General features: G+C 39.1%; 1 protein-coding gene across 4 annotated transcripts in view; it reads right to left on the reverse strand.

Moving 5' to 3' along the window:
* Positions 1-25470, reverse strand: part of SCG3 (secretogranin III) — a 29349-nt gene extending 3879 nt beyond the window's left edge. The window contains exons 1-11 of one of the 4 annotated variants that reach the window (XM_030015971.2): positions 25119-25469; positions 24376-24428; positions 23755-23797; positions 23445-23660; positions 22252-22394; positions 20928-21089; positions 20426-20603; positions 18420-18536; positions 6647-6730; positions 5906-6034; positions 3733-3801 (exon numbers count right to left, since the gene is read on the reverse strand). In XM_030015971.2, the coding sequence (XP_029871831.1) occupies positions 3733-3801; positions 5906-6034; positions 6647-6730; positions 18420-18536; positions 20426-20603; positions 20928-21089; positions 22252-22394; positions 23445-23660; positions 23755-23797; positions 24376-24428; positions 25119-25203 (1279 nt within the window). In that variant the 5' untranslated portion in view covers positions 25204-25469. Of the gene's footprint in view, positions 1-3720; positions 3802-5905; positions 6035-6646; positions 6731-18419; positions 18537-20425; positions 20604-20927; positions 21090-22251; positions 22395-23444; positions 23661-23754; positions 23798-24375; positions 24429-25118 lie in introns of all 4 variants that reach the window. The other 3 variants (XM_030015970.2, XM_030015973.2, XM_030015972.2) reach the window with 3 other exon arrangements.
* Positions 25471-25776: the final 306 nt, after the last annotated feature.

Below are 25776 nucleotides of genomic sequence, written 5' to 3' on the forward strand. Positions count from 1 at the left end.
TAGTGTCAAAGGAGTCTTTGACAACCTTTGTATGTCAATCTGCAATACGGTGCTGAAAGACCCTTTCTCATTTTCTGATACATGGTGGCATCTATGCGGCATGATTCACACCATATGCATTAAACAGACTTCTCCTATGCTGGAAAACATCACTATTTTCCATGAAAAGTATTCTACTGCAGAGCAATCCTTCAAGTAACATAAAAAGGTAACCTATTGTGTCGTCGGAACTCTGGCAACAGATCCAGTATATTCACACATAAACACAATACAAGTTTCAGTTACATAATTTACTGCACAGAATGTAAAGCTTAACTTGTTAGATGACAGGTTAGTAGTCTGGAAAACATCAATGTCTTAAGGGTTCATCCTAAGTTAAATGAATTAGTATCTTTCACAAAAACATACATCCTGAATTTTTCAGTATAAATTACTTATTCCACAGACAGAACCTTCAGAATACATTAATACTGATTTTGTAATGTAGTCCAATGTATATCATCATACAGCAATAAGTGGAAGGACCTTCTTTCAAATTACATTCTTAACAAAACAGACAGTAATGACTTTCTGTCTTTTTATGGTTGAGTGACCAAAATTGGATAGAAATAGAAAGACATTAAGAAGCAAATTAATGCTTGCGATCATTTTTATAACAGTATAAGGCAATTTCAAGTGAGTAATACAGAAAATTTATATTCAGAACTCCCCAATCCTGCAGAGGTGTCCTCTCCATATCTGAGTTAATAGGAATTTTGCCATTTGCTGTACTGAGGCCAAGATTTCACGTCTGGTCCGTTACTGGCATTACTTAAGACAATGTAACCTGTTTGTCTTTCTACCCTATCTGAGTAATAGGCACAAATAGTACCTAGGAATTTAATAATAAGGTTGTGAGATTTCATTCATGTTGACAGAATGAGAGTCTCCAGTGAAATATACCATGGAATGGAAATGAATGGAAGAACAAATACTAAATTAATATAATATCCACATTATTCACATTAAAATTCCTGAGCTTATTTTTCTTCTAGAATAGTACTTACAACTCTAAGATCATTACGTGGAGATGTGAAGGTTTAATTACTAAACATTCTGTATGAGATTACAACCATTTAGATATTATCCAATTCTGGCTAATTTGTACATCTCATGGCAACTTAATTTGATTTTTTAAATAGAAATTGATAACTGATAATTTCTAATACTTATTTACAACCTATTAATTTGGACAAGTAATTATAAAAATCAGCTTTGGTTTATATTCACCACAACAGCTGCAGCATTACATTGAGCTATGAAACTGCTACAGTAAATGAAGTGAGGTCTTATTTGCATATTCAAATCAAGCCATTTGCCACTGCAATTCATTATAGAATTTACTTTCATTCCTAAATGGCTACTGTTAGTGTTATGAAACTATAAGCTACCTAAGTATTTTGTGAAAAATCAGAACATGCTATTTGCATGTATTAGTTAAATGACTCACAGTTACGTTCTTTGGAGACTAAATACAATAGAATACCCAGCAGCCAATTACCAGTGGGAGCGATGTTAATTTACACAGGAGAGGAGCTGGTCTTAAAGATCATTGGTTTCGAATATCAAGCCAGGTCTGGGAGATACTAAGGACAGGCCCACAGAGGCTATGAATTGTATATATGCAAAACAAACTTTGGACAGAAAAGCCAGTCAGGCCAAAATCTGGGCTTTTGACACGTTTCTCTTTAAATCATCCAGCCCACTCAAGTTTACTTGCCTCCTTAATAGGCAATTGATATTTTTAAACTGGGAACATTTCCAGGATCATTAGTTATTGAATGAATAATAATTTCTATTGAAATTCATACAAAGTTAAGCATCTACAATCATTTGCCTGAAGAAAACCTAACCCTCTTCAAGTATATTCAGTGAGTAAAACAATCCATGAGTAGGGGTGAAAAAGACTAGCCATTTTAATACACAAATTACTTTGTGAATCACTTTTCCGCTAGCTCCCAGGTGCTAGCTGGAAGCGGAGGAATGATTGATGAGCACATCAGTACCACCTGACCTTGTACTGAAGAAACGCAGCACAATGCATTCATGGTTAGATAAGCTTACCCTGACTGCACTTCCTTTAACATCATCCCAGGAGAACTGAATTAGCATTTTACAAAAATAAAAAGTATGGAAAGGCACAATAAAGATAATGTATCAGAAGAGTAAGAACACTATTCTAATTTTGCCGTAACTTACACTCACTTCAAGGCCCATTTCCATTGTCAGAGGACAATAAAGATGTTTCAGGGCAAATGAAAATCCACCTACGCAGAAAGTGTACAACTTGATGCGTTCACGGCAGATAAAATGCTATTGATCTGCAGTCACAGCCGTTTTCAGACTGCAGGAGTGCAGGGGAAAGGTTACTATGAAAAGGAGTGAGGGGCTGCCCAGTCAGTATGTGTGATACAGAGAAATAATTGCACATGACTGAGATCTAATTACTATAATGAGTACACTGACAAACAGAAACATTTATTAGAATTGGCAGGAAAACTCTTGAGCAAATATGTATGCCTGCTGCTAATTGCCATCACTGCCATTGTGTGGAAATTATTTTAGAGATGGAAAAATTTTTTTAAAAGCCCTTCCTATTATGGAGTTTCTGTATAGGAAAATGGATGTGTTGGGCTGTAGGCATGCACTCATCTCTGAAATGTAATTCATATGCACTTCAGCTCACAGAGAGGGTGGCTAGATTACCCAAGGCTAATCTCATCTCAGATCTCCCCTCTGCTCGGCTGGTACAAGAAGGATCCTTCTCACCAGGCGCCAGTCATACCCCAGGGATAGATCCCTTGGCTAGGAACCTTCACTTACGGAGTGGGTGATGGCAGAAGACCCAGCAATGGCAGAGAGAAGGGATAGGAGGCTGGTTTTATTTAAGATCTTGAGGGCAAAAATGATATGGATAAATAAAGATCTGTGAAAAATAAGCTAGAAATCCTGCTGCTGTTAGCTCCCTCCCTCCAGCTCTCATACAGCCCTGCCTCCGAGGAAGAGTCAAATGGTGGGGCAGCTGGTGACCATACCCTGTGCAGCTGCTTCAGTCACTGTTCCCCTTCTACACAGCTTTGCGTGTGAGAGCTACAAGTCATTAGAGTTGATTTGGGCTATAATCCAATATATTACAGTGCTAGTGACATAAGTTTGTAACTTAACTATTTATGGTTATGAAACAAAACTCATTGCTGTTTGTGCTGGCATGCGCAGTGCTAGCCAGATGCACTGAGCTTTTCTAGACACATCCAGACATTTAAAACACATTTACCTCATGTATAAAATCAAAATTAAAAGATACGTTGAACTAAGAAATGAAGCACCAGACAAAACCGATGTACTGTTACCTGGTGACAGGCAGACCACCATGACTATCTGGATAGCACATGACTAACTTCTACCTGGTTAGTCACTGCGTGTTTTGCAGCCAATGGCTGTTCAGGCCAGTTTACATGAATTTGCCTTAGTTTACTATTTTCATTCATTGATTTAACTTTTACACGACCTGTATTATTTAACACTAACACCACTAATTATAACTATAATCTTAACAAGCACAGTTTCACATTACTATTATTTAATTTATAACACAATGCTAAGTTATACAACACAATTTAAATTACTTGCTTTGTAATGTATATGGTGCCCACCCCAATGTCAAGGCTTTTTACTTCATACCTTCTTTGTTACCTTGTTTGTTGTGTTTTTTTAGCCATTCTATGTTCTTCCTGATGGCTTCCAAATATGCCTCAGCTTTCCCTAGAGGACAGGGTGAGAGAGAAATAAGGCACTTAACATCAATGATTGATGCAGCTTGCTTAACTGGGTGAAGTTGGTCACAGCAAAGGCAGATTAAAACTATTCTTAGTTTCTGTTTAAAAGCTGAGTGCTGTCAACTTTAGTCAGGCAAAATTCTCACAGATGGCTAGCAGGTTTTGTCTGTGCAAGATTTGTCATCCACAAACTTAGGATCATGGCTTTTTTGACCTCTATACATAACTTTGGTGGTATCCATAGATACTGCATATGTGGATTAAAGGCAACCTGTAGATTTTTGATCATCATAATTGTTCAGCAAAGGTGAAGCTGTTAAGACAGCAAGGAATGACTTAAATAAGACTGAGAGCTTTGAGTATCTGCTCATATACAAAGTGTCAGAAAACTCCTCCATAAAATAGTACTAACAGCATACAGCAAATCTAAGATTGTGATGTTTTGGAAAGACAAGTTGAAATACAGCTACTTATATTTATTGAGAAAAAGGATGTATTAAAATTACCATGATAAATCCTTGTTATAGCTGAAATTTTAAAGTGATGGCTATTTTTGGACCAGAAAGCACACAGGACAGAATTAGTTCAAGGATTACCTAATAAGGCCCCTAAGGAAATATTCCAGCTAATGGATTTTGAATTCTTAACTTGGCTGGAGCTTTATTGATGTAATGTTCTTACATTTGTCAGGAAAAAAACCCTGGTGTGATTAGCATGTAGAAGGCTACTACTGCCAACTATGCATGTCTGATCCCATTAGTAAGTGGACACAGTATTAGATATACCATAATTTTTGAGCTGGCAGTGCAGAGTTAGCTTTACAGTAAGTCACTCTGTGAAAGAGCAAAGGGCATTGCATGATGAGACAAAGAACTAAATGCTGATTCAATCTAAATTTCTAAAAACCTATTGGGCTGAACATTTTTCTGAAGGTAAAGGAAAATAACCTGAACCAAACGGAACAGACAAATCTTCAATAGACAAGCCAAATATGTTATTTATCACTTCCCACAGGTATTGAGATGATTTTTCTTCACTGTGAAATTAGGCAGCCATCTTGAGCTATTTTCCTCTTCTATGCTCAAATAACCACTTCTGGAAAAATGCCACCTTCTATCCGTGAGTGGCTAATAGCTTATATGTCTGCACTGCCCACGGGACTGAACCAGGTGACCAATGAACTACAATCTGCTGTAGCCTTGATTATTGCCATTCATTACTGTGCATGCTGCACTGAAAACACATGCATCCAAAAAAGTACGAGCATAAAACAGCATCAGTGCAAAGTAGATTATAAGCAGTTTTTTTAACTGACTACAAAACATAGATGTTTATGCTGGATCCTTAGCAATAAGAACCCACTGAAAGGTTTCTGCACCAACAAACATCCTCCTTCAAAAGTTCAGCACTGTAAAGAGGCACACTGTCTCTGCAGATTTGTTTTGAGATACAGCAGCTGATTTGCACCCCACGGACAGAGCGACTTCAGCTAGTACAGTCTAATGTAGCATGGCATGTGGCATTATGTGTCACGCTGAGGCAACTAGGATAATGAAACTACTACTGTGCTAAGTTTCCTTACGGAGACACTAACCTACTGTAACAGGTTTTCAAAGTTACGTAAAACAGGTTAATTGCTGATGACCCTTAACCTCTGGCAGTGAGTAATGCAAATTGCTTCACTTTGCAGAACTTTTCAGTACCTTTCAGTACCAGCTTGTTCTAACACAAACTAGAGAAATCAATGGGCTCACTCAGAATATTGAATATCCTGATGATCTGATTTCACTGAAAAGCCATAGATGCAAAGAAGCAAAATCTCTCTGCACTACTGTGTCAAAATGCATTTCATATTGCTCTCAAAACGGGCTTTGAATTCTGTGAAAGATTATGGCCTTGCTCAATAAGAGATACAGTTTCATACCTTTAAAAGTAAGCAAGTAAGTACACTTCCAAATCAAGCTGTTGTGTGCTGACTCCCAGTAACTACACACTGAAGATATTTACGCTCGCACAATGGAAAAACAATAGGAAAAGATTCCAATCACTTGGAGCATACATATGTGGCAAAAGCAATGGATATTTTGTACCTCTGGGCTCTTCACTGTTTCCTGCTGCATTTTGCTCTTCATTTTTTGTAGAATCCTTTGAAATTTCATATTCCTTTTCCATTTTAGCTGCTTCTTCCTTCGTACTGTCTGCTTCTTCACTACTCTTGTCTAAAGAAACAACAATAAGAGCAATTCTGTATCAAATGTACCAAAAGCGCTTCTAAATCACATCAATACAATCTTTAGGAAGTAAAACATTTTGACTGATGATTGAGGAAGAACCTCCTTGGAGTCTGGCTCAAAGTGGTTTCTAAAGGTCATTTCCACCCCAAGCCTCTGGCAACAGGAATGCCTGTTTCTGCTCTTACAAACAGTAGCCGAATACAGGTGACTAAAATGCGATAATATGTAGTTCATAAAGGCACATTCCTTTCCGCAGGGAAAAATGATAGGAAATTTGCATTCACTAGATCCAAAGTTGACAAAGAATGATTTTTTTTATTATTTACATCTTAAAAAGCATTGATACAGCTTGCTTTTGTGTATGTGTAATGTCTGGACTCCACTGAAGAAAAGGACAGTGAATATACTTCTCAAAGATTGGACAACTAAGTAAAAATTCCTCTCTTGTGTGTTTAGACATCCAAGCTGCAGTTACAGGTCCCTGAGGGACTGTATCTTTAACTAGCAGTCTAGCTTCTAAAGCAATGAGCATGCTTTTACCTGAATAGGTTAAAAAACCATGTGTTATTCTAGGAGAGAAAATTGAAGAATAAGTACCTGCTGGTAGCTTTGTTCTGGTTTTAGTGGAAGGGTTCTCAAGCTTCTTCTTTGTCTGCTCAGCTATCATTGTATCTAAGTTTTCTAGAAATCAAGGCAAAACAAAACCAAACCCCAGTTATTCTTCAACAGATACGATGCAGAATCTATATTATATTCTCCGCAACACCAGTTTGAATGGTAAGTAGAAATCTAAAAAAACAATCTTCATCCTCACCTCTGAAGAATTAATAATGCAGAGTCAACACTAAAAGAACAAACTAATAGCTGTAGGGAACGTTGATCAATCTTATTAAAAAAAATTAACAACTAAATCATGACAATAGGTGTACCAAATAGAGCCAATGTTCATAAAGGCAGTAAATGTGTGTATATATATTCTACTTATTTAAGTCATGTAAGTCACAAAATATGGATAACAGTATCTGTAGCAATTTATTCTAATTTAGTTAACTTCACAAAGTATACAAGACTATGAAATATGTGCCTCATCTTGGTGGGAAAATATTATCCCAAACTGCTTATCTGTCTGGACTTTATATAGTTTCATTAGAAAAGAAATCTAACACAAGGTTTTAAATTATGTTTAGATGAAATAAATATGTAAATTGAACTGATCAAACCAAGTTCCTGAAGTCAAGCATTTACCTGAAAACCCAGAAGACAGCTGTGGCCACGTGTACAGCTCTAGAAGTCTATAAAATGTTTTTCTATGCAAATTTCAGGGCTGAACTCCTCTAATTTGAAAGTAAAAGCACCTTTTCATCAAGACGGACATTTCAGATATAAACATTGTATGCTTATGTGGGAAAAAAAAAAGTCCTTTTGACACAACACTTAATAGATATTCACAAATACAGATCATCATACAATCTGCCATTTTTCTTCAGTGATATTATGGACATGGTGTAGAATTTTCTTTCCCTTTATCAGCTTTTTTTAAAGGTTCATTTAAACATGGATCCAAAATTTGATAGATGTCAGCTAGTTGGTGGAGTATTTTTGAGAGACTTGGTTTTGAATTGTCAATATTCCCTTTATTTAAACAGCTAAAATATTCAGTATGAGATGTGGTAACTGTGGCAGGATAGATATTATAGGGCTAGTAAATATTTTAGATCATATCTCCTGTGTAAGGCCAACATTTTATCCATCAGCTGGGAGCATCTTTTTCCATCAGAAAGATACTCAGCACTGAAACCTAAAGATTAGGTTTTTAGCAAGCACATTTCTCTTCATGGCAGATCACCATAAGCAATTCTGCCTGCCATCTGATGAGAAATCACATAATCCTGTCTGCTCGAGTCCTCTATATCATAAAATTAAAATGTAAGCAGTTTTTGTTGGCACCCTGCCTGATTGCACCCTGTCAATTCTACATCACATTAGGGTTTTTTTGTGAAAACTATTTTCATTTGGTACATATCCTTTTAATGTGATTTCTGACCTTGCCATATGCCCTAAACTAAAGAGGTCTGGGCTCGGTTACAAGCTGGATCAGACATACTGATGAAGAAAAAAAACAAGCTAGAATTATAGTGGCGGTATTGATGCCACACTAATCACTTGATCCAAAGCTTATTGAAAGGACCATAAACATTCCTTTCAGCTGAGCTTAAGATACTATTTTTTATCCTGAATCAGTACCATACTAGTATTCCAGCAGGAATATAAGCATTTCTCTGTTGCAAGAGGCACAGTTTTTAGGATAAAATTATACAGCTAAGAACTTAAAAACCCTTTGTAAATTCAAGTGAATAGATTATTCTCCTTTACTAATTCATGCAAATGCAAAAATGTCACTGATTTTAGACTTTAATCCAGCAAAATTATTAAATTAGGCTTAATTTTAAGTGTAAACGTAGTATTTTAAAGTAAATAGGACTATTTAAATGTTTAAAATGCCACACATGTAAGTGCATTGATTCGTAAGTGCCTTTCATGTTCTGTCTTAATGCATTTAGGCACTGCTGCAGTAAGCTTGTATTTGCAGAAAACAAAACGACTCTACCACAAGATGGATTTATAACCCACTTAAACATCTTTAGATTTAAATGTCTGCATACTGATAATATTTCCAAATGTTTTTGTTATGTTGATAGACTGTAGTGTTTAAAAGTTGTACACATATCCACATACAGCAGATGCTACTGAAGGCAATAGGATTTATACTTCTCCATTATTCAGTTACTTCTATAAATCCCATCAGGAATTCTACAGTTGCTCTGAGTCTTTTGATTTGGCTAACTATTTCATTTGAGTTCAATATATGAGTAATAAACAAAATTTATTACTACTTTTTCAGGTACAGTAACATAGTAATATGCATTGTTTTCCAGCCATATGCATTAAACAGCTACATCTGTATATGAAGTATAATATGGCAATGTTGACCACTAATGATCCAAGCTTTGCCGCTAAATCCAGACTGAATATGATAACAACTATATTCCATTTTCAAAGCTTTATTTTGTCAGTAAAGATATGGACAAGTTTATATGACAGACCTTTTAATAAGGACTACACTTTACAGGAGAAATATTGAAGCTGTCTTGCTAGCTGGATGGCACATCAACATGAATTTCAAGATTTTATAAGCAGCTGTATTTTCTGCGTGACAGAGGAGTTAACCATGTAAGCCTGTTCATGTTTATGGGGATCATCTGGTGTACCTACATATGTATCATAGAGAGAATATTACCAGAGAATCCCAATTCTTCTTCAACAGGATTTATTGCCCTTTTTTCCCCTTCAGAATTAATGTCTTTAACAGCTGGTATTGTTTCAAAACATGTTTGTACTTGTCATATGTGGCTAGGCCAGGGCTGAACAATGTTTGCTCTGAGTTACACTGATGGAGTGAGTCATCTTCTCAGCTGAGATGTGCCTGGCCAGCAGCTAAGCAACTGCATGTCGTATTTGGAGGTCTAACAAGAATTGATTACTTTTCTGGTATCGTTTCCCTAGCAACGTAATTTTTACAGAGGAAGAGTTTAGAAAGGTACTGACCTTTCCACAGAGCTGGCCACTTATTTGAAATGGCACTAATTAAAACAACAGAACAATAACTACTGAGCTAATGGAAGTGACCTCCGTTGGTAAAATAGGTCACTCCTCTGGCGGCCGGCTTTCCGTGGAGCAGTATAATCTCATCGCTTGAACGAGACACCAGGAGTCAGAAGATCTGGTTTCTGCCTTGCATCACTTTCTAACTTGCTCTTTGATCTGGGATGACTCACTGAAGCATTCATGCTGCAGGAGGGCTCCTATTTTGAGTAGGCATTCTGAGACGTCCTAGGCCCAGTTTCTACAGGCGCTACACACCGATAGATCCTATTAATTGCATCTGAAAATGCAAATTCCCAGCACTTTTGAGACTCTGAAGTCCTTTGAGTTGGGCATCTAAAAATCTGAATTCCATGAAAGCAGAATGCTTATCTTTACTCTGGGAGAATGCACTGCAGTAATGCCCTTTAAATCCATGGAAAAAGATACCACATGAAAAAATATTACAAATTAAATTACTTTGTTCTTATTAGAGAGGCATAAACTAATGCACCCATCTGAGTATTTAATGGAATTGGTAATGGAAGACTGAAATGGACCCTTCTCTATAGATAGAGAGATTCACGGTGTTTTCCTGACTCTTGCAAATTTTCCTGCAAAGGTTTTTTCATCTGCATAATTGTCTTGCACCCGGGAGGCAGTTTCACATTCTATCCTCATCAAATTGACTGAAGCTGAGATTTCATGTCATTAAACTTCCGCAGAAAGACCTGCTTTGCTGTTCTGTCTTCATGCAGCAGAGAGAGGCTGTGTTTATTAAAGGAGAAAAAGGGATGATCATGGTACCTGAAATCAATCTTAACAATAGCTAAAATATTAGCCTACTTAATGAGTTCATACACTACAGCAGCTTTAGCCAGAAAGCTTTGTGCTGATGACTGCTTGTATGAGATGCACATATTTCAGGCATTAAAAAAGCACAGTTCTCCCAGGGCTCTTCTGTCTCCTGCAGCAGATGATCCTCAAGAGTTTGTAATGCCTTTTTCCATCTGTGACAAAACTCGGTACATCTCAGTATTTGCTTGTGACTATTCTGTGGGGAATAGCTTACCTGATTAATTCTTTGGCCAAATCCTCCTTTTAGTTTACATGAGTGTAGGTCCAAGAACTGTCAATATCCAATGGGCAAATGTAGCCAAAAGCAGAGTTTGACCTTTAGTCAGCTCGTATATGTATCATGCATATGTCACATAAACTGCTTAAACTGTGACAAACAAGAGAAATCCCTCCATTTTGGAATTACAGATGGGTCTCAGCTTTCTCCAGCTGAATCTCCTGTGAACAGCAAATCTCCTGTTCCTTTCTAACTCCCTGCCTTACATGTCAAGATATGGAATTTTCTTTTTGAATCTTCCTGTTTGACTGATTTGTCATGATGGTGTGTCTGAAGCCTAATGCTGCCATGAGGAATGACATGTTAGGTGACAAACCCCAGGTAGTGGCATCACTTGTAAATGGATTACAGGCAAGATGGTCAGTGGTTTGAAATAAAAACAGCAGCAGTATCACTTGGCAATCAGATTAAAAGCAACTCAAAAAGTAAAACACAATTAAATAGATGTGTTTGGAGGTGAACAAAGCTCTGACCAAGTCTCCTTTATTGTCCTTATTAAATTCCCTACCTCACAGACTACTTCTCAGATTTATCCTTTCAATATTCTACAGGCATTTCCTTTGCATTACTCCAGGTCTCCTAGAGCTGTGTGGTGCAGTCCTTTCCTAATCCTTTCCCATCCTGAGGCTGCTACATGGCCTGTGCACACACTTTAAGTATTTTGATAGCATGCACTTTATAAGCACGATGGTTTGGGACTGAAGCAGCACATAGCCGCCTCTACTGGAGGAGTGGGATGGAGCTTAGTTTTGAAAGTTCAGTGACACCCTCTTTACCCCACACCCACAACATCATCTCAAATCATAACTTATAGTCTCAGTGCTCAGCTGTCAAACAGAGAGATACTGAATTCAGAAAGTAAGGGGGTTTTTATGTAGCCATTAAATACAGTGAGAAAAAAGAAAAGCATTGCCCTCCTTTCTATAGAAACACAAACCACTCAGTAGAATGCAAAACCTAGATTTTCAGGAATGAAGCAATATACTTGTCAAAAGAGACACTACAAGGAGATGGAGATTTCTTACAAAGTATCCAGTTGGGAAAGCTCAGAGGAAGCAGTGAAGGGAAACAGAAGAAGAGATAATATATTTGCAAGAAATAGCTGCAAATTTAAAGGGTAGATAGTGATAGGCAAAGGAATGAACTGTAATATATTCATTTTGGTTCTTGCACATATGATTTGATAGTCATGTAATGTGGTGGGAAAAAGCATTAGTAATACTAAACCTACTGGATCTCTCCCAAAAAGATATCTGAGAAAATTTAGATCCTATGGGTACTGGAAAAACTGTGCTCTCACACATGTTGTCATCCTCAGGTGATGCCCATTTTACTGTAGTGTGTAGTGGTCCTGTTTTTTAAGAACTGTGAGGTTAGTTGTCAAGACTTTTCACACCATAGCTACCCATTTTTTTTCTATGCAGTGAGAGTCTGAATGGGGGAAAACAGGAGATAAGATCTAAGTGGTGTGGGCAAAAAACATTAATGTGTTTGTGCAAATGCAGAAGTAGCATGGGACGGATATGGATGAGGCATGGGATGAGGCTACGGAAAGAAAAGCTTATAAAGTTGCAGTGGGGTCTGCGATCAACATATGTCCTAGATTCCAATCTTGTCTGGGACCTTTGCACACTCTCTGTCCCCACATCCTTTTATCTTACCTCCATGCAAATTCATCTTGGGTTTGACTATTCATGTATACTTTACACCATCACTGCTGCTCCTCAGTATTTGGTGCACTGCCCCCATCCGAGGTGCCCCTGATTTCTACTTTTCAGATATGTGAGCGTCCTTGATCTCCTAAGAACAGTACAGTATACTACCATCTGTGTCACCTTAGTTCATCAGATAGATACAAAATAAATAGCAGAGAAAAGAGAGCTGCCTGAAATTAAATAACTCCCACTGGCAGCTGTATGCATCAGTCATATGATAAAGTAATACTGGGCAAGGAAAATCACCAAAGGGAAATGCAGATAGGGAAAATCAATTAAAGGTTTTAATGCTTATGAAGAAAACCTACAGTAGCAACAAAGAGCCCTTTGGAAAAAAAGGACATTAAAAAAGAAAAGGAAGGTATTATGCATGAACGGTTCCCTGTATGAAATAATGTCAGTGCTCTTCATCTCCCAGGTCAAAATGAAGGAAAGAACAAAAGGTCCACATGACACTGTCCATATATCACTTGCAGCCTCTGGCACTGGTTTAGCCACACCTTCCCTCACCCCTTTGAAATCACACGGTCTGCATCAGGGAGCATCTGCTTCTGGAGACAGTGAGTAGGGGAAAGCTGATGCCAGTCTGTGCTGTGATCTGCTCTTTGCCTCACTCTTGGCTCGGTGCCTGTTCTTGCCTAACTAAACAAATACCAGGATCAGACCTTTGGCCTGCAGCATCTGTGCTGATGAGAACTTCAGGGATTAGTCACAGTATTCAAACGAGTCCTCCTCTCCCAAGAAAAGGCAAGATTGTGTCTGCTATGCAGTGGCCTATGCCAGGAAAATTGCAGAGCTTTGCCTTCATCACAAGTGGAGCTGTGGAGGCTACTGAGTGTGAACACAAGAGGCAGAAGAGCTATTCCATATTCCTTAGCATGGAGAGGCAGGGACATATTAAAAATCATCATAGGGGACTTTCTCCCTCTTCTATTTGCCCCGGATTTTTTTCATGCAGCCTCAGTCTAAAGCAGAGTATTATAGTAAAACAATATCCCAACAGTAACTTTAGAAAAGGACCAAACTAATGAGTGTACACAGACCTTGGCAATAGTTCGCGAATGAACCATCCACCTCCCTATTGCTAGTGCATCCTGCAGTTTCATTTGCTTTCCAATTGTCCATGGAGAACAAATGATGAAGGGGTAGAAGAGGTAAACAGAGACATCTGTTCATGCCCATTTCTAACCAACACAATCTCCTACTCAGTCACGGGGGAGAGTGTGGATTCTGACAGTGAGTCAGACCCAAAGGGAGGCGGTGTGAGAGGTGGCTTTGGTTTGGTCTATGGAGGGAGGCAGCTGTAACTCAAACACTGCATACTGATGAGCTAGAGCAATTTCTCTGTTTCCCTCCTAATTAAAGGGGGGTTTGCTCCCCAACCAGTCTGCTGTGGGCCGTGTGTTGTACACTGTGGCTCCAGTAAGCTAAGCACTCTACTACAAGGAGGTGAAAAGTGGGACCCCCCTCAGAAAGAGCAAAGCTACAGAGTGCTTAAACTTAATTTTTGTCCCACTCCTTTGCCTCTCCCTCTTCTCCAGCATTGTTCAGTTGTGGAAGATACAGAAGCCCTGATTTAGAAACTGAAAACAAAATGACCAACCTCAGTCATAAGATGTGATAAAATATGCGTTATATGCAGTATCACAGTGAAGCTTCTATGTATCTGTGAGATAGAGAAGTACTGATGGCAAAAGTTTGTGCTACATGTACTAGTAAATAAATGAGAACTCCACAAGAATACAATGTGCACATAACTAATTTCTAGGGTAATAGTTCATTGGATAACACAACTTTCATTTGGTTGGGGTGGCAATGGATAAATTTGCTACAACTCTACTCTTGTAAGCAGTGTACAGCAGGAGAATATAATCAATGTACTGTGTAAAAAGAATTCATACATACACGCTGGTGCCTCTTAAGAATGTCTATCATCTCTGAAAGCTCTATTTTTGTTATGGTCCACTAGGCTTTAATTAAAAATATTTCCTAGAATGGTTCTAAAAATTACTCATTATTTTGGTCTTATTAGTGGGAGATGATTTACAGGTGTATCCAAACAAACTGGCAAAACCCATTTGTTCCTGCTTCTAAGCTGACAACAATATTATTAAAATAAATGTATTATAAAACCATAGTTTAATTTACATAATTACTATAAATAGAGCTTTTACTAGGATAGTAGTGGACTGATATGCTTTCATTTTAAAATTAGCTAGATAGCCTGGCATACACAGGAAAAGTTACTTAGCACACAAAAAATTCCTCTTCTTTGTGTGGTAGAGATGAAGCTTTTCCTTAATATTTATCCGGTCTGTGATAGATGGCTCTGACAGAAAAGCTATCAGAGTGAATCTCCACCATGACACTACTCAACAGACAGAAGGAAAATGAAGAAAAGTATGATATTATTCACAAACTAATATTCAAACAGTACAAGTATGTATGCAATGCATTCCTTATTCTGCTCTGCTGAAATCAAAGTGAGTTTTGGTATTGGCTTGAACAGCACTTTCTCTCTTGAAGCACTCAGCACCATGAAGGATATAGTCCTTTCAGTTCTGCAGGGAAAATTCAGTATCAGCTATTTATGCAACAGAAACAGTATGAATGCTATGAATAATGAAATATTTTACGCTAAATCAGTCATAACTTCTCTGAAAGCTTCTTGCTGCTTTCCACTGGTCATTATGTGCAGATTCCACTCTGTCACTGCACCCTTGCCAACCATAATCATTGTTTCAATAACTGTCCTAAGTCCTTCCCAATACTCAACCTGTTCAGTGATAACAGCCTGTGCCTCTAGCAGGTTGGGGCAAGCAAGGAGAGCTCAGCTATTTGGGCAGCATTTGCTGGATGTTGACAATCAAACCATAGCTGGATAAGTTGATACCACCATTGGATCTAATTCACAAGCCACCTGTGTAACTGTGATCCTATGTCATATGATTAATTACCTTATGCTTTCTGTACCAACAATGTTTGTCCATTCTTTTAATTGCAAAAATGATTTTAAAGCAGCTTTCAATCTTCAGAGGGCAGATAGGCTTTCTAGAAAGATTTCTGAAGGCCTTTGAACAGGATAGAAACATATCATGAGGCTTTCACGCCACAGAAGAATTTGCTCCCAGTACATCAAAGTACAGCATTCATAGTTAAGAAAGTAGAGTGATAGAAGATAGTGGCATTTTGCCACCAGCAGGGTAATTATCAAATGTGATGCATTTCAGCTGAACACACATTTTATATCAGTTTTTTACACCCTCTCTTTGATGCCTCTAGCGCTCTACTTTCTGAATACGTACTGTAAAAGGTAGGCAGTACTTTTTCTCCTCTTTCATATATATGTATACATTGTTTTTGGCTTTCTGGGTTGTGTGTTACATATTATATTTAGCATATGGAAAGCTTTTAAATATGTATTACATAATATTGAATATGTGTATTAAAACATGAACTTCCTCTTCCTTGCATTTGTGTGTGTGTGCATGTTTTTCTTGCACCACGCTGCCCCTACATCCTTTGTAACTTAAAGCTAAGCCTAATAACATCATTCACTGCAGAAGCAAGATACTTTCCCCTAGAGTAGGATACAATGATGATGACATAATGCTGTGGTTTCCAAATCCCAAACCAGCTGTTACTGGAATATGCATTCAAATTTACTGTCTCTGCATCTGTGTGAGAGGCACAAAAGCTTGTGACTCGATTCAGTAAATGATTTATTATTTTGAATGTATAATTCAGGGACACAGCTTATGCATGGCTTCAGCCACAGAGTGGGGAAAAGTAGTCTAGGCTGTTTCCTACTGTAATGAAACAGAGACAGGATATAATCCATCTGCACAGACCCAGTTGGTATTTTCCACCGACTAGCATGGGATCTGCTCACTGATTTTGGACTGAGGAAACAACTGAAAGCTGCCAATTTTTTTAATTGTTTCTTCTCTCTGACAGACATTCATACTAATTCCTTTATCTGCTATAAATAAACACAGCTGGGCATCAATCCCCTAGCCCGAACTGCACCAAGAAACACAGTACCTATTCAAGTATTACTGGGTACGTTATGTTGTAACTTTTAGTTGGATAAGGGTGACAATAAAACTGCTGCCGTGCTTGTGGATACTGCAAGAAGCTAAGATTCTACTGTGCTTGCTGTTCTTGAATATTTGAGAATATTAGCTCAATAAATGGTCAGCTTTAAAGTAATTTCTCAACAGCAAGTCTAAAAAAAGAATACCGCAGAAGTAACTTGAGACCTACGAGAAAGCTTTTTCCACTACAGTAAGTTGCTTTGATGGAATACAACATCTATCTCTGCATAAATCACTCAATTGCAAGGCAGGGTCTGGATACATCAGTTGATAGTCTTACTTTAAATCCAGACTAAATCAGACCTTTGAAACTCTTAACCTAATCCCTGCCCTCTGTACTATGTCATCATGGCAATTTGTTTCCAGGGTTACAGTATTTATTTACTCAAAGTAAAGCCAATGTGAACAACTGCCCTGAATTTTAGCAGGAAAAACGCATCCCTAGTGTAATTCCATTATCTGAGTGGTCTTGCGTCAGGAATGAATTTAGCCTATTAAGTTTTGGCACAACACTATCAGTGTGGGCAATATCTGCTCAAGCCATATTATCTTTATTTGTAGAATGACACTGAAACCACTGTGCTTGTAATCAACCGTTTCTTTATGTGCATCTTTCTTGAAACATACAGGCAGCCAGAGAAATAAATGTACAGGCAGCCAGAGAATAAAAAAATAAACTTGTCCAAATATTCCAAAATTCAAGGACTTCTTACAGAAAATGAAGGCATAATCTTGGTCAGAGATATAATGAATTCTTTAGAGAGGAGGTGCAATCATGCACTGAATGTGAATCACGATCCACTGGATTTTTTTAAGCCAAGTAATTGATAATCAATCTGTACAGTTACAGTTGCATCAATCAATCATGTATCTGCAATGGTCCCTATCAAACAAGCCAGCAGAAGTCATGAAAGATCATTGCCAGTCCTATCTCTGTGACAGGCTGATTTATTAAGCTGAGAAATTGCCCTGATGTAAACAAAAACTTTTCAGGCTAACTCAGACCAGGAATACTTCAGAAAAATGAAAGGGTTGTGCAGAGCTTATGCAGATATGCCTTTCTTCTGTAGCTCTGCTTGTTTTAGTAGAAAGGCTACCAACAGTTAATGTAAACGAGTTAGTAAAAGCCAGGAGAAGTGTGTGAGAAAACAAAGCAAACCAAAACCAAACAGAACAAAACAAAACCCCCAAACCAGGCTGTTCCTAAATCCCTTTTCTGGAAATTTTATAACAATTTTACAAAATCTGCATAGCCACAGACTCTAAAATGGATCCAGGAAAGAGTGCTTTAAAAACTACTCCTGTGCCAAGATGTAACACTTTCCATAGATGGAAGGAGTTCTACTTGGTAGAAGACCATAGCATTAGGTCTCGTCTACTCTAGCTACTTACAGATGACAGATTAAAGGTGAAGTGCTGGATTCTTTTTGGAAAATGCAGATACCTAATCCACCTCAATATAACTGAGCAAAACCCTAATCTTCCCCTGACATAAAGCCATTGAAATCAAGCGCACTTCACAGGTGTGAAAGTGGAATAATCCTCTAAATACATATCTGATAAATAACCTTTCCTTCATTAGATGGAAATATTAAAGCTGTATGGAATTCAACACTGCTATAATGAATAATCAATCATTTAGAAGTACAGCTTTAACATTTTGAATGAACAAGTCTGAAACAGGACTCATAAGAGCAAGGAAGGTGAGAATATAATTATCATTGTTGGTAGAGTAAGAGCATAGCATTAATAACACTGTTGCATAAAGTATGTACTCTCACCCAGATAGGAAACTCCTTCTTCTGGTGTGATTGTTCCATATTTAACCATCATCTTCACAAAATCAATCAGGGTTTTCATGATAGTTATTAAGGTCTCTTTCTCTTTTGCCTCCGTCTCTGTGTGAGGGGATAAAGCAAAACTAGTCAAAGACTTCAGGCAACTTGGAAAAACTCAGTTCTGCAAACTCTGCACAAACATCATGCATAAAAAATGACCTACTCACTAAAAAGAAAATGCTGTGCTGGATTAGCAAAGAGAACTCCTATATATGTTTCCCTTCAAACTGCTCCTGCAAAGTAAAGCTGAATATACTTTAAAACTTCAGGGTTCAGTTCTTCTTTATAGCTTTTTGTCTTGAAGGTCTATGTTATGGAAGGCAAATGGTATTAATTCCATTTTACAGAGAAGAACACTAAACACACTGAGATGAAGTGACTTGACAGAGGTCAAATTGCTGGTCAGAAGGAAGATACAGGCAGAGTTTTCTACAGTCTCTGCCTTTTTCTTTTATTTGTCTGTGAACTACTCAGTAGACCAGTCTGGCTCTGTATGAGGAATATAGCTCAGAGATCCTTTCTCCTACAAGATCCATGGTTTCAATGACAAAAATATGAAGTGTCTCAAATGAGATTGTTACCGTGCAGAAGACCATGACTCAGGTACTGGGACAACATAATATTACATGGTTGGGAGGATCATGACTCCAGAATAGGATACAAACAATGATTTTTCATTATAAAAATCCATCTTTCTTGCCCATATGTATCTCTGACTCTTCACGATCACCGCTTCTTACCTTCCTTTTTTCACTGTGTTTATCTGCTGAACAGTATTACTGCTATTTCTGCATTAGCAGCATGAAATTCCCCCATCACACTGTTACACAAGCTCTTCCCGCACCCCAGGTTATCACTGAAGGACCCAACAGAGCCAGGGGCACTGTCAGACAGGGACAGTCAGAAACATACTCCCAGCCTTGGCAGAGGGCCAGCCCCTTTGGAGAGCTGCTGAACAGGTTTTTTATTGCTGCCTGCAATTTAACACACATCTGTAGGATGCAATTGAATCCCCTCTCCTCCAGCTTGATACAAGCCAGCAGGTGAACAGCATAAAGCAGGAGACAAGGCAGAGATGTGCAGCCAGTGGGACCTGGTTCTATTTGCTTGCTAACCTGTTAAACCCAGCATGTCTTTCTGCTTTGTGAGTTGAAAAAGGAGAAGAACTAGCATGCAAAACTACCATGGGAAAATGAAAAGAACAGGAAGAAGAATATGAAGTTGGTAGGTTGGACTTGAGTAAAATATAGCCTCAGGTTTTTCATTCTAGCTCTCCACTCAGGTGTTTATGGGGGCAGTTTGGAGCAAGATTAAGGCTCCTGCAGGACAAGGAATCTACAGAATAAATTGTTGCTGACTGTGCTGGAGAGAGCAGAAGGTATACTGGCTGCAGAGAGTGAGAGTGGGTGTGTGGTAGAGCATGCTGACAAAGGGGCTGTGGCGAGGTGCCACAATCTTGCCTGCAATAACTGGAAGGCAATGATGTCTAGCACCGGAATAGGAAGAGACGTGCAGAGCTTTCATTGCAATAAACAGCAAACCTGTGGTTTGTGAAAAGGCTGGGAGGCTCAGACTCATTTACTGGTACCATCACTGTGAGGATTCTACTGTAGATTATTTGCATCTCTGTTGGCTTAGAAGACACGAGTGTTACTGGAAAGATCTCTGGAGAAAACAATTTGCCATTTTTTCATCATGCCCTTATGGGAATGAAAAGAATTCAGGACTCGTGAATCATACAGCACAAGATGGGAAGGGCTATCTAGGTCCCACAGTGTGCAGTTGAGTGCTGTTCCTCCCAATATTTTGCCATACTCAATAAAGCACATGGTCTCTTGCAACTAGGAAAGCTGTGGGGAAGGGAAGGGAAAGGAGTAGGAGAAAACAGAGAGAATCTTAATTTTCTAATTTTTTTCCTAAATATTCCTGTAAACACATGATGAACTCACCTGAGTTAAGACTTTTTAATAGCGCGTAAAAGTTTGGAAAATATTGGAGGTCTTCAAAATTATCTTCAGAAGGCAGCTCATTCCTCCTTTCCAAGATATTAGATGATGACCATGTGTTATCCAGTGTATCATCAATTTCTCCATTAATGAAACTATCCTGATCAGCTTTGCTTGGTGTCTCCACAAAAGACATAAAAAAATAATATCTATAAGCACAATGCTTTTGGTGATAGAGTTAATAGAGCAATAAATACCATCATAATCTTATGCCAACATTTTCCTAATTACAAAGTGAAGACTATACTATTTTCTCAAAGCTATTTCAATTTGGCATCTGGCTTAAACCTCAAAGTAACTCATGATTAATTTTTCTGTCTGATGGAATTTCTTTAAGAACACCTTTAGTTTCCAGATTGAACTAATTATTCCCTAAAGCAAAGCTGTGTATTGGTCTACTTGTACCATTAGGCAAGTGAGTCAAAATGATTAGCTAAGAAATTACCATTCTTTCCTGTTGCTTTTCTTTTGTATCACTGTCTGCTCTGCTTGGAGGGTAATAAAAATCTTCAGACTCCTTCTCACGATCCTTTGCTTCATTTGCAATTAGCTGTTGTAAAACCTCTGCCACTTCATCTTCCAGGGTATAGGCCTGACTCTCTGTGATCTGTTAAAATATTTGTGCAGAGTACTTATAGAATATTGTGGGTTTCCTAGATTAAACATCAATATAAAACCTCAGCTTTGTAAATAGATTGCTTCAAATATGTTTGCTTCAAAGCTGAGCACAGCCAAATTAGGTGTAATACCTTCACTCATGTCTGTGTATACATATAGATATATATACGTCTATATTTATATAAATATGTATACACACACATACAAACACACATCAGATATGTGTGTATACACAAAAAACACCCACCCACACATATAGCCTCCAATAGGAAAACAAACCCATACAGGCCTTAACACAGTGGAGTCCAGCTTGAAAGATGGAGCTGCAAGTGCGGAATACCTATATGTGTATATATGTGTGTGTGGGGGTATAAATACATGTGTTCTGCAACATACCTATGTACAATTGAATAACTACAACAGAATACAGTAATACAGGGAGGGAAAAAGCAAACAGCTTTCTACGGCATCATCAAATTGTTTTCTCTTTGCTTCGTAACAGTGAGAATTTTACCATGCAGCTGTCCCACAGCCCCCTTTGCAATCAGTGGGATTCAGCATGCAATAGCTAATTGCAAAATCTTGTGCAGAAAAGATAAGGTTAGTATTTTAAAATATAAGGATCCCACATTGCAATGGCTAAAACCATTGAGACATCTAGAGGTCACAAACAAACCCAGTCTTCCTAAAAATCAGTAACAATGAGAAATGTATCCTCAAATAACCAGCATCAATTTATGTCTGCTGATGACAGTAATTAGTAGGTGGATAGGAATGAGCTCAGACCTTTCCCCATAAACATCTAAAAGAAATTGATAATACAAAAGAACTCAGTGAGAATCAGAAAAGAAATTAAAGGAAAAATGAGGGCAGACATAGGAGGACTACAATGAGCGAATGTTTTCTCAACATCAGAAACATTCCATGGTTTGACCTATTTTGTTGCAAGCCATCACAGGAACAACAATGTTATTGCAGAACTAAACCAATGTGCCCAAATGAGCCAAAAAGCTTGCCCGGAGCCTGAATCCCATTCATTTTCACTCAAGTCAGCATTATTAGCTGGACACAGTGTTCACCCAAACTGTTTTTTAAAAGAGCATTAAACCAACCCACAAAACAGCTAAATGAAGTATTAACAAGATACTTACTAGCCCCAGATTTAGAAGTTTTGAAACGATCTTGTCAAACACTCCTCTATCATTTTCCTCATAAATTCTCGCAGCAATTTTTTGAACAATGTCTTCAGCAGTCAAAGGAGTGCCATCTAATTGATGGAGGCCATCTGGATCATCTAAAAGGATTACAGTTTAACTGTGTGCTGACTGTCCTAACTCATTTGGATTAGACATCTTGTAAAAAAATATCTGCCCACATCTTTTTCTCTTCAGAACAAAGCTGCACTTTTTAGACACATTAGGAATATACTTTAATATACACTTTGGAATCCATGACATCAGTCCCAGTGAAAAGTTCTTTGTGTCCATTTTTCACATCTGAAAAATGTCTTTCTGATTGGCTCTTTTGAAAGAGCAGAGATGAATATCAGGAGCATACTCTCCTGTTTACAGAAAAAATTGTAAGAATGAGAGAACACTGCTTACGTAGCTACTTATATGCCTCCTCCCAGTATCTACTTTCATTGTAGGGCCACTTAGATCAAAACAGATCATGACAAACAGCGTACTACCTTCTCGTTCAGATTTCAGCAAATGAAGTTTTAATTATGTAATCATTACTTATGGCGAATAATATCATTGTGACCAATGAGAAAGTGAACATGATGGGTAAGCTTTGGTCTGTGATCAGCATACTTTGATATAATTAAAAATATCCTGAGCTAAAGGCTGCTTGCAACTCTCAGAGGACTCACTTAAACTGCAAGTCAATTAACTACTCCTGTAGTAAAGGCAAGTATTCTTTGGCCTTCAGTAACTCCTTTTAGCTTTGTGATGAGGAGAATTATCTAATAGTGCACATAACATTTGGAACAAATATATGTGATTTAGCTCTCTATAAAAGTACTTCTTGCTTTCAAACCAGAATAAGTATATTTTCATTTAAAAATATGTCCCGTTTTCCTTCCATCAAATCTAAATCGCTAAAAAACATAATGCAAATTACACAGTTGGATTTTCCTCCACGGAAGAAGACTCTGAAAATCAACAGCAATTCTTTTGTATTGTGTTTCAAAACCTACAAGCTACCACAACTGGAAATAATTGAAATTGCACTGCAGTAACAAATAGAGCTCATGTTTAGTGGTAAGCGCAACATTCATGATTGCAATCAGTTTGCAAGAGAAGTCTAACCTAAAAGTCACTGAAAGTTGATTATAGAATACCTTGGAATTTATAATCCAGCCCACTTTTAGTGGAGTCATAGTCATCCACAAGCCTGCGGTTCTTGGTGGAGTCCGCATCATCAATGGCCAGTTGCTGTTCATACAAAGAGCTTCTAATTGACTCCCTCTCCTTTTCATTCCTCTCTCTTTCTGCTACTGATTTTAGCAGGTTCAGGTCATCAACAAAGGAATAATTCCTGAACTCTGGCTTATTTTCTGGAAAATACATCAGTGCACACATGACATAAAATCTTACACTTCTGTGAATACCATTATGAATATTGCTATAAAACCAGGAAAGATGTTTTACCTGTGGGAGCTATTTTCCTATTGTCTGCCTCAGCTTCAGCAATCTGATATACAAAAATAAAACAAACAAACAAACAAAACAACAAACAGGCAGAAGGAATAAATACACTAAAACATGTGATCTCTTAATTTATCAATATCAGCAGAAGCCTTAATGCCTGATCTTCACTCTTAGTAAGGAGTTTGCCTTCATAAGTAGACCATGATTAAGCGCTTGGCACTTTTTGTCAGTCCGCATCCTCTGATCAGAATCAGACATTATGAGAAGCTGCGATAGACTTTCCATTTTAAGTTAAATGCCAGATATATTTTCCTTCTTCAATCCAAGCTCCCGCTATAATCCTGTAGGATGTCGATACAAAGGGGTGACACACCTGTGAGCTGTTGGAGCTAATGACCTGCTTTTGGAATACTGGACAGTAAAACTCTATATGCCAGTTCTTAAAAATTATTGAAACTCTATTTTGTACCCAACCCCATCAATATTGACTTTACTGACAAATCTATTTTTAACTCATTTGTTAAGCCATTAGGATATTCATGGATCTGGTACCTGAAGGCTCAAAATATTATGGGAATACCCAAACCAAAGTCCAATGTAAGTATTTTTTATTTCACTTACCTGTTCCTCCAAAGGTCTTTCTACACTTAATTGTCTGTTGTGTATAGCTTTATCTAGAATAAACACACACACACGTATATACTCAGTTATATGATGCATGCGACTACAAAGAGACAGCACATTTCTTCTTAATCTATAATTTTCTCCCATAAAACACGGTGTCTTAAATATGATGCCAACTGCTAGTTCTTGTAAAAAAATGCAAGGTTCCTAGAAGAATGAGAATACAATTAAAAAGTCAAACATTTAAACAAAGCATGATTGTTTGGGGCAGAGGGAGAGGTTCTGCAAAAGATGGAACAGAAATACAGATCCGGACTCAGTAACCCCTTTCTGATGAGAAAACTCTTAAACCAACTGGGGAAAAAAATGCTGTAAGAGGTTGACTAAAATAGCAATAATCGGATTGGCACAACCAAGAGATTAAAAATCTCTTACAACGAGAATAGCAGGGGAGACAGGGAGCGAGCGAGCGAGACTTGTGCAGAAACTGCTGTAGAATGGATGAAAACATTGCTCGGAAAAGACTGAAAAAAATTCAGAGCTTTTCCCTCTACCGGCACCTCTCTCTTCACTTTAGTATTAGACTGCAACTTCAGCGATCCAGCGCCTTCGCCCGGAATATTGTTTCTTTAGGATCTAATTGCTTCTAGCCAAGTGGAAGGAAAGTTTTGACTTTCCTCTAGCTGTGCCCTGCAAAACTTTCCCCACCCCGGCGAAAAGGTGTTAACGAAGGCGCTTACCTTTGCCCCCGGGTTTCGGGAAGCCCTGCGCCCGGCTTGCCAGCAGCGACAGCACCTGCACCACGACCGCCAGCTTGAGAAACATCCTGCTGCTGCCCAGCCCCCTCGCAGGGCGAGCCTGGCCCGGGGACGGGGACGGGGACGGGGCCGCCGCCCGCCCGCCCGCTCGCCCGCGGGGGTTCCTGCCCGCGCCGCCCCTGCGCGCCCCCGGCCCCGGCGGGCGCTCAGCGCCGCGGAGCCGCAGGCCGGCGGGCGCTGTCCAGCGCCGCGGTGCTGAAGCCGCAGAGCCGAGCCGGCCGCCGCGCTGCGGGAAAGCCGCTGCCGCGCGGGCTCGGCCCCTCGTCCCCGCGCCCGCTGAAATGGTCGAGGCCGTCCCCGCCGCCGGCCCCGGGCAGGGGGGAGGAGACGGGGGAGGGCCGCGGCCGGCGGAGCATGCGCGCCCCGCGCCGCTCCCGCGGCCCCGGCAGCCGCAGCCCCTTCCCTCCCTCTCCGGGGGCGGGGAGCGGGACCGCCGCCTCTCCGGGAGAGAGGGGCCGCGGGGGCGAGGGGGGGCTTTGTGCCGGCCGCCGGGGATGCGCGAGCGCGGGGCGGCGTGGGGCGGCCTTCGCCCCTCGCCCCGGGTTGAACGCCGCGGCTTAGCCGCAAGGCAAGCTCGGGC

The sequence above is a fragment of the Aquila chrysaetos genome, chromosome 5 (genome assembly GCF_900496995.4).
Source record: "Aquila chrysaetos chrysaetos chromosome 5, bAquChr1.4, whole genome shotgun sequence".
Lineage (NCBI taxonomy): Eukaryota > Metazoa > Chordata > Aves > Accipitriformes > Accipitridae > Aquila > Aquila chrysaetos.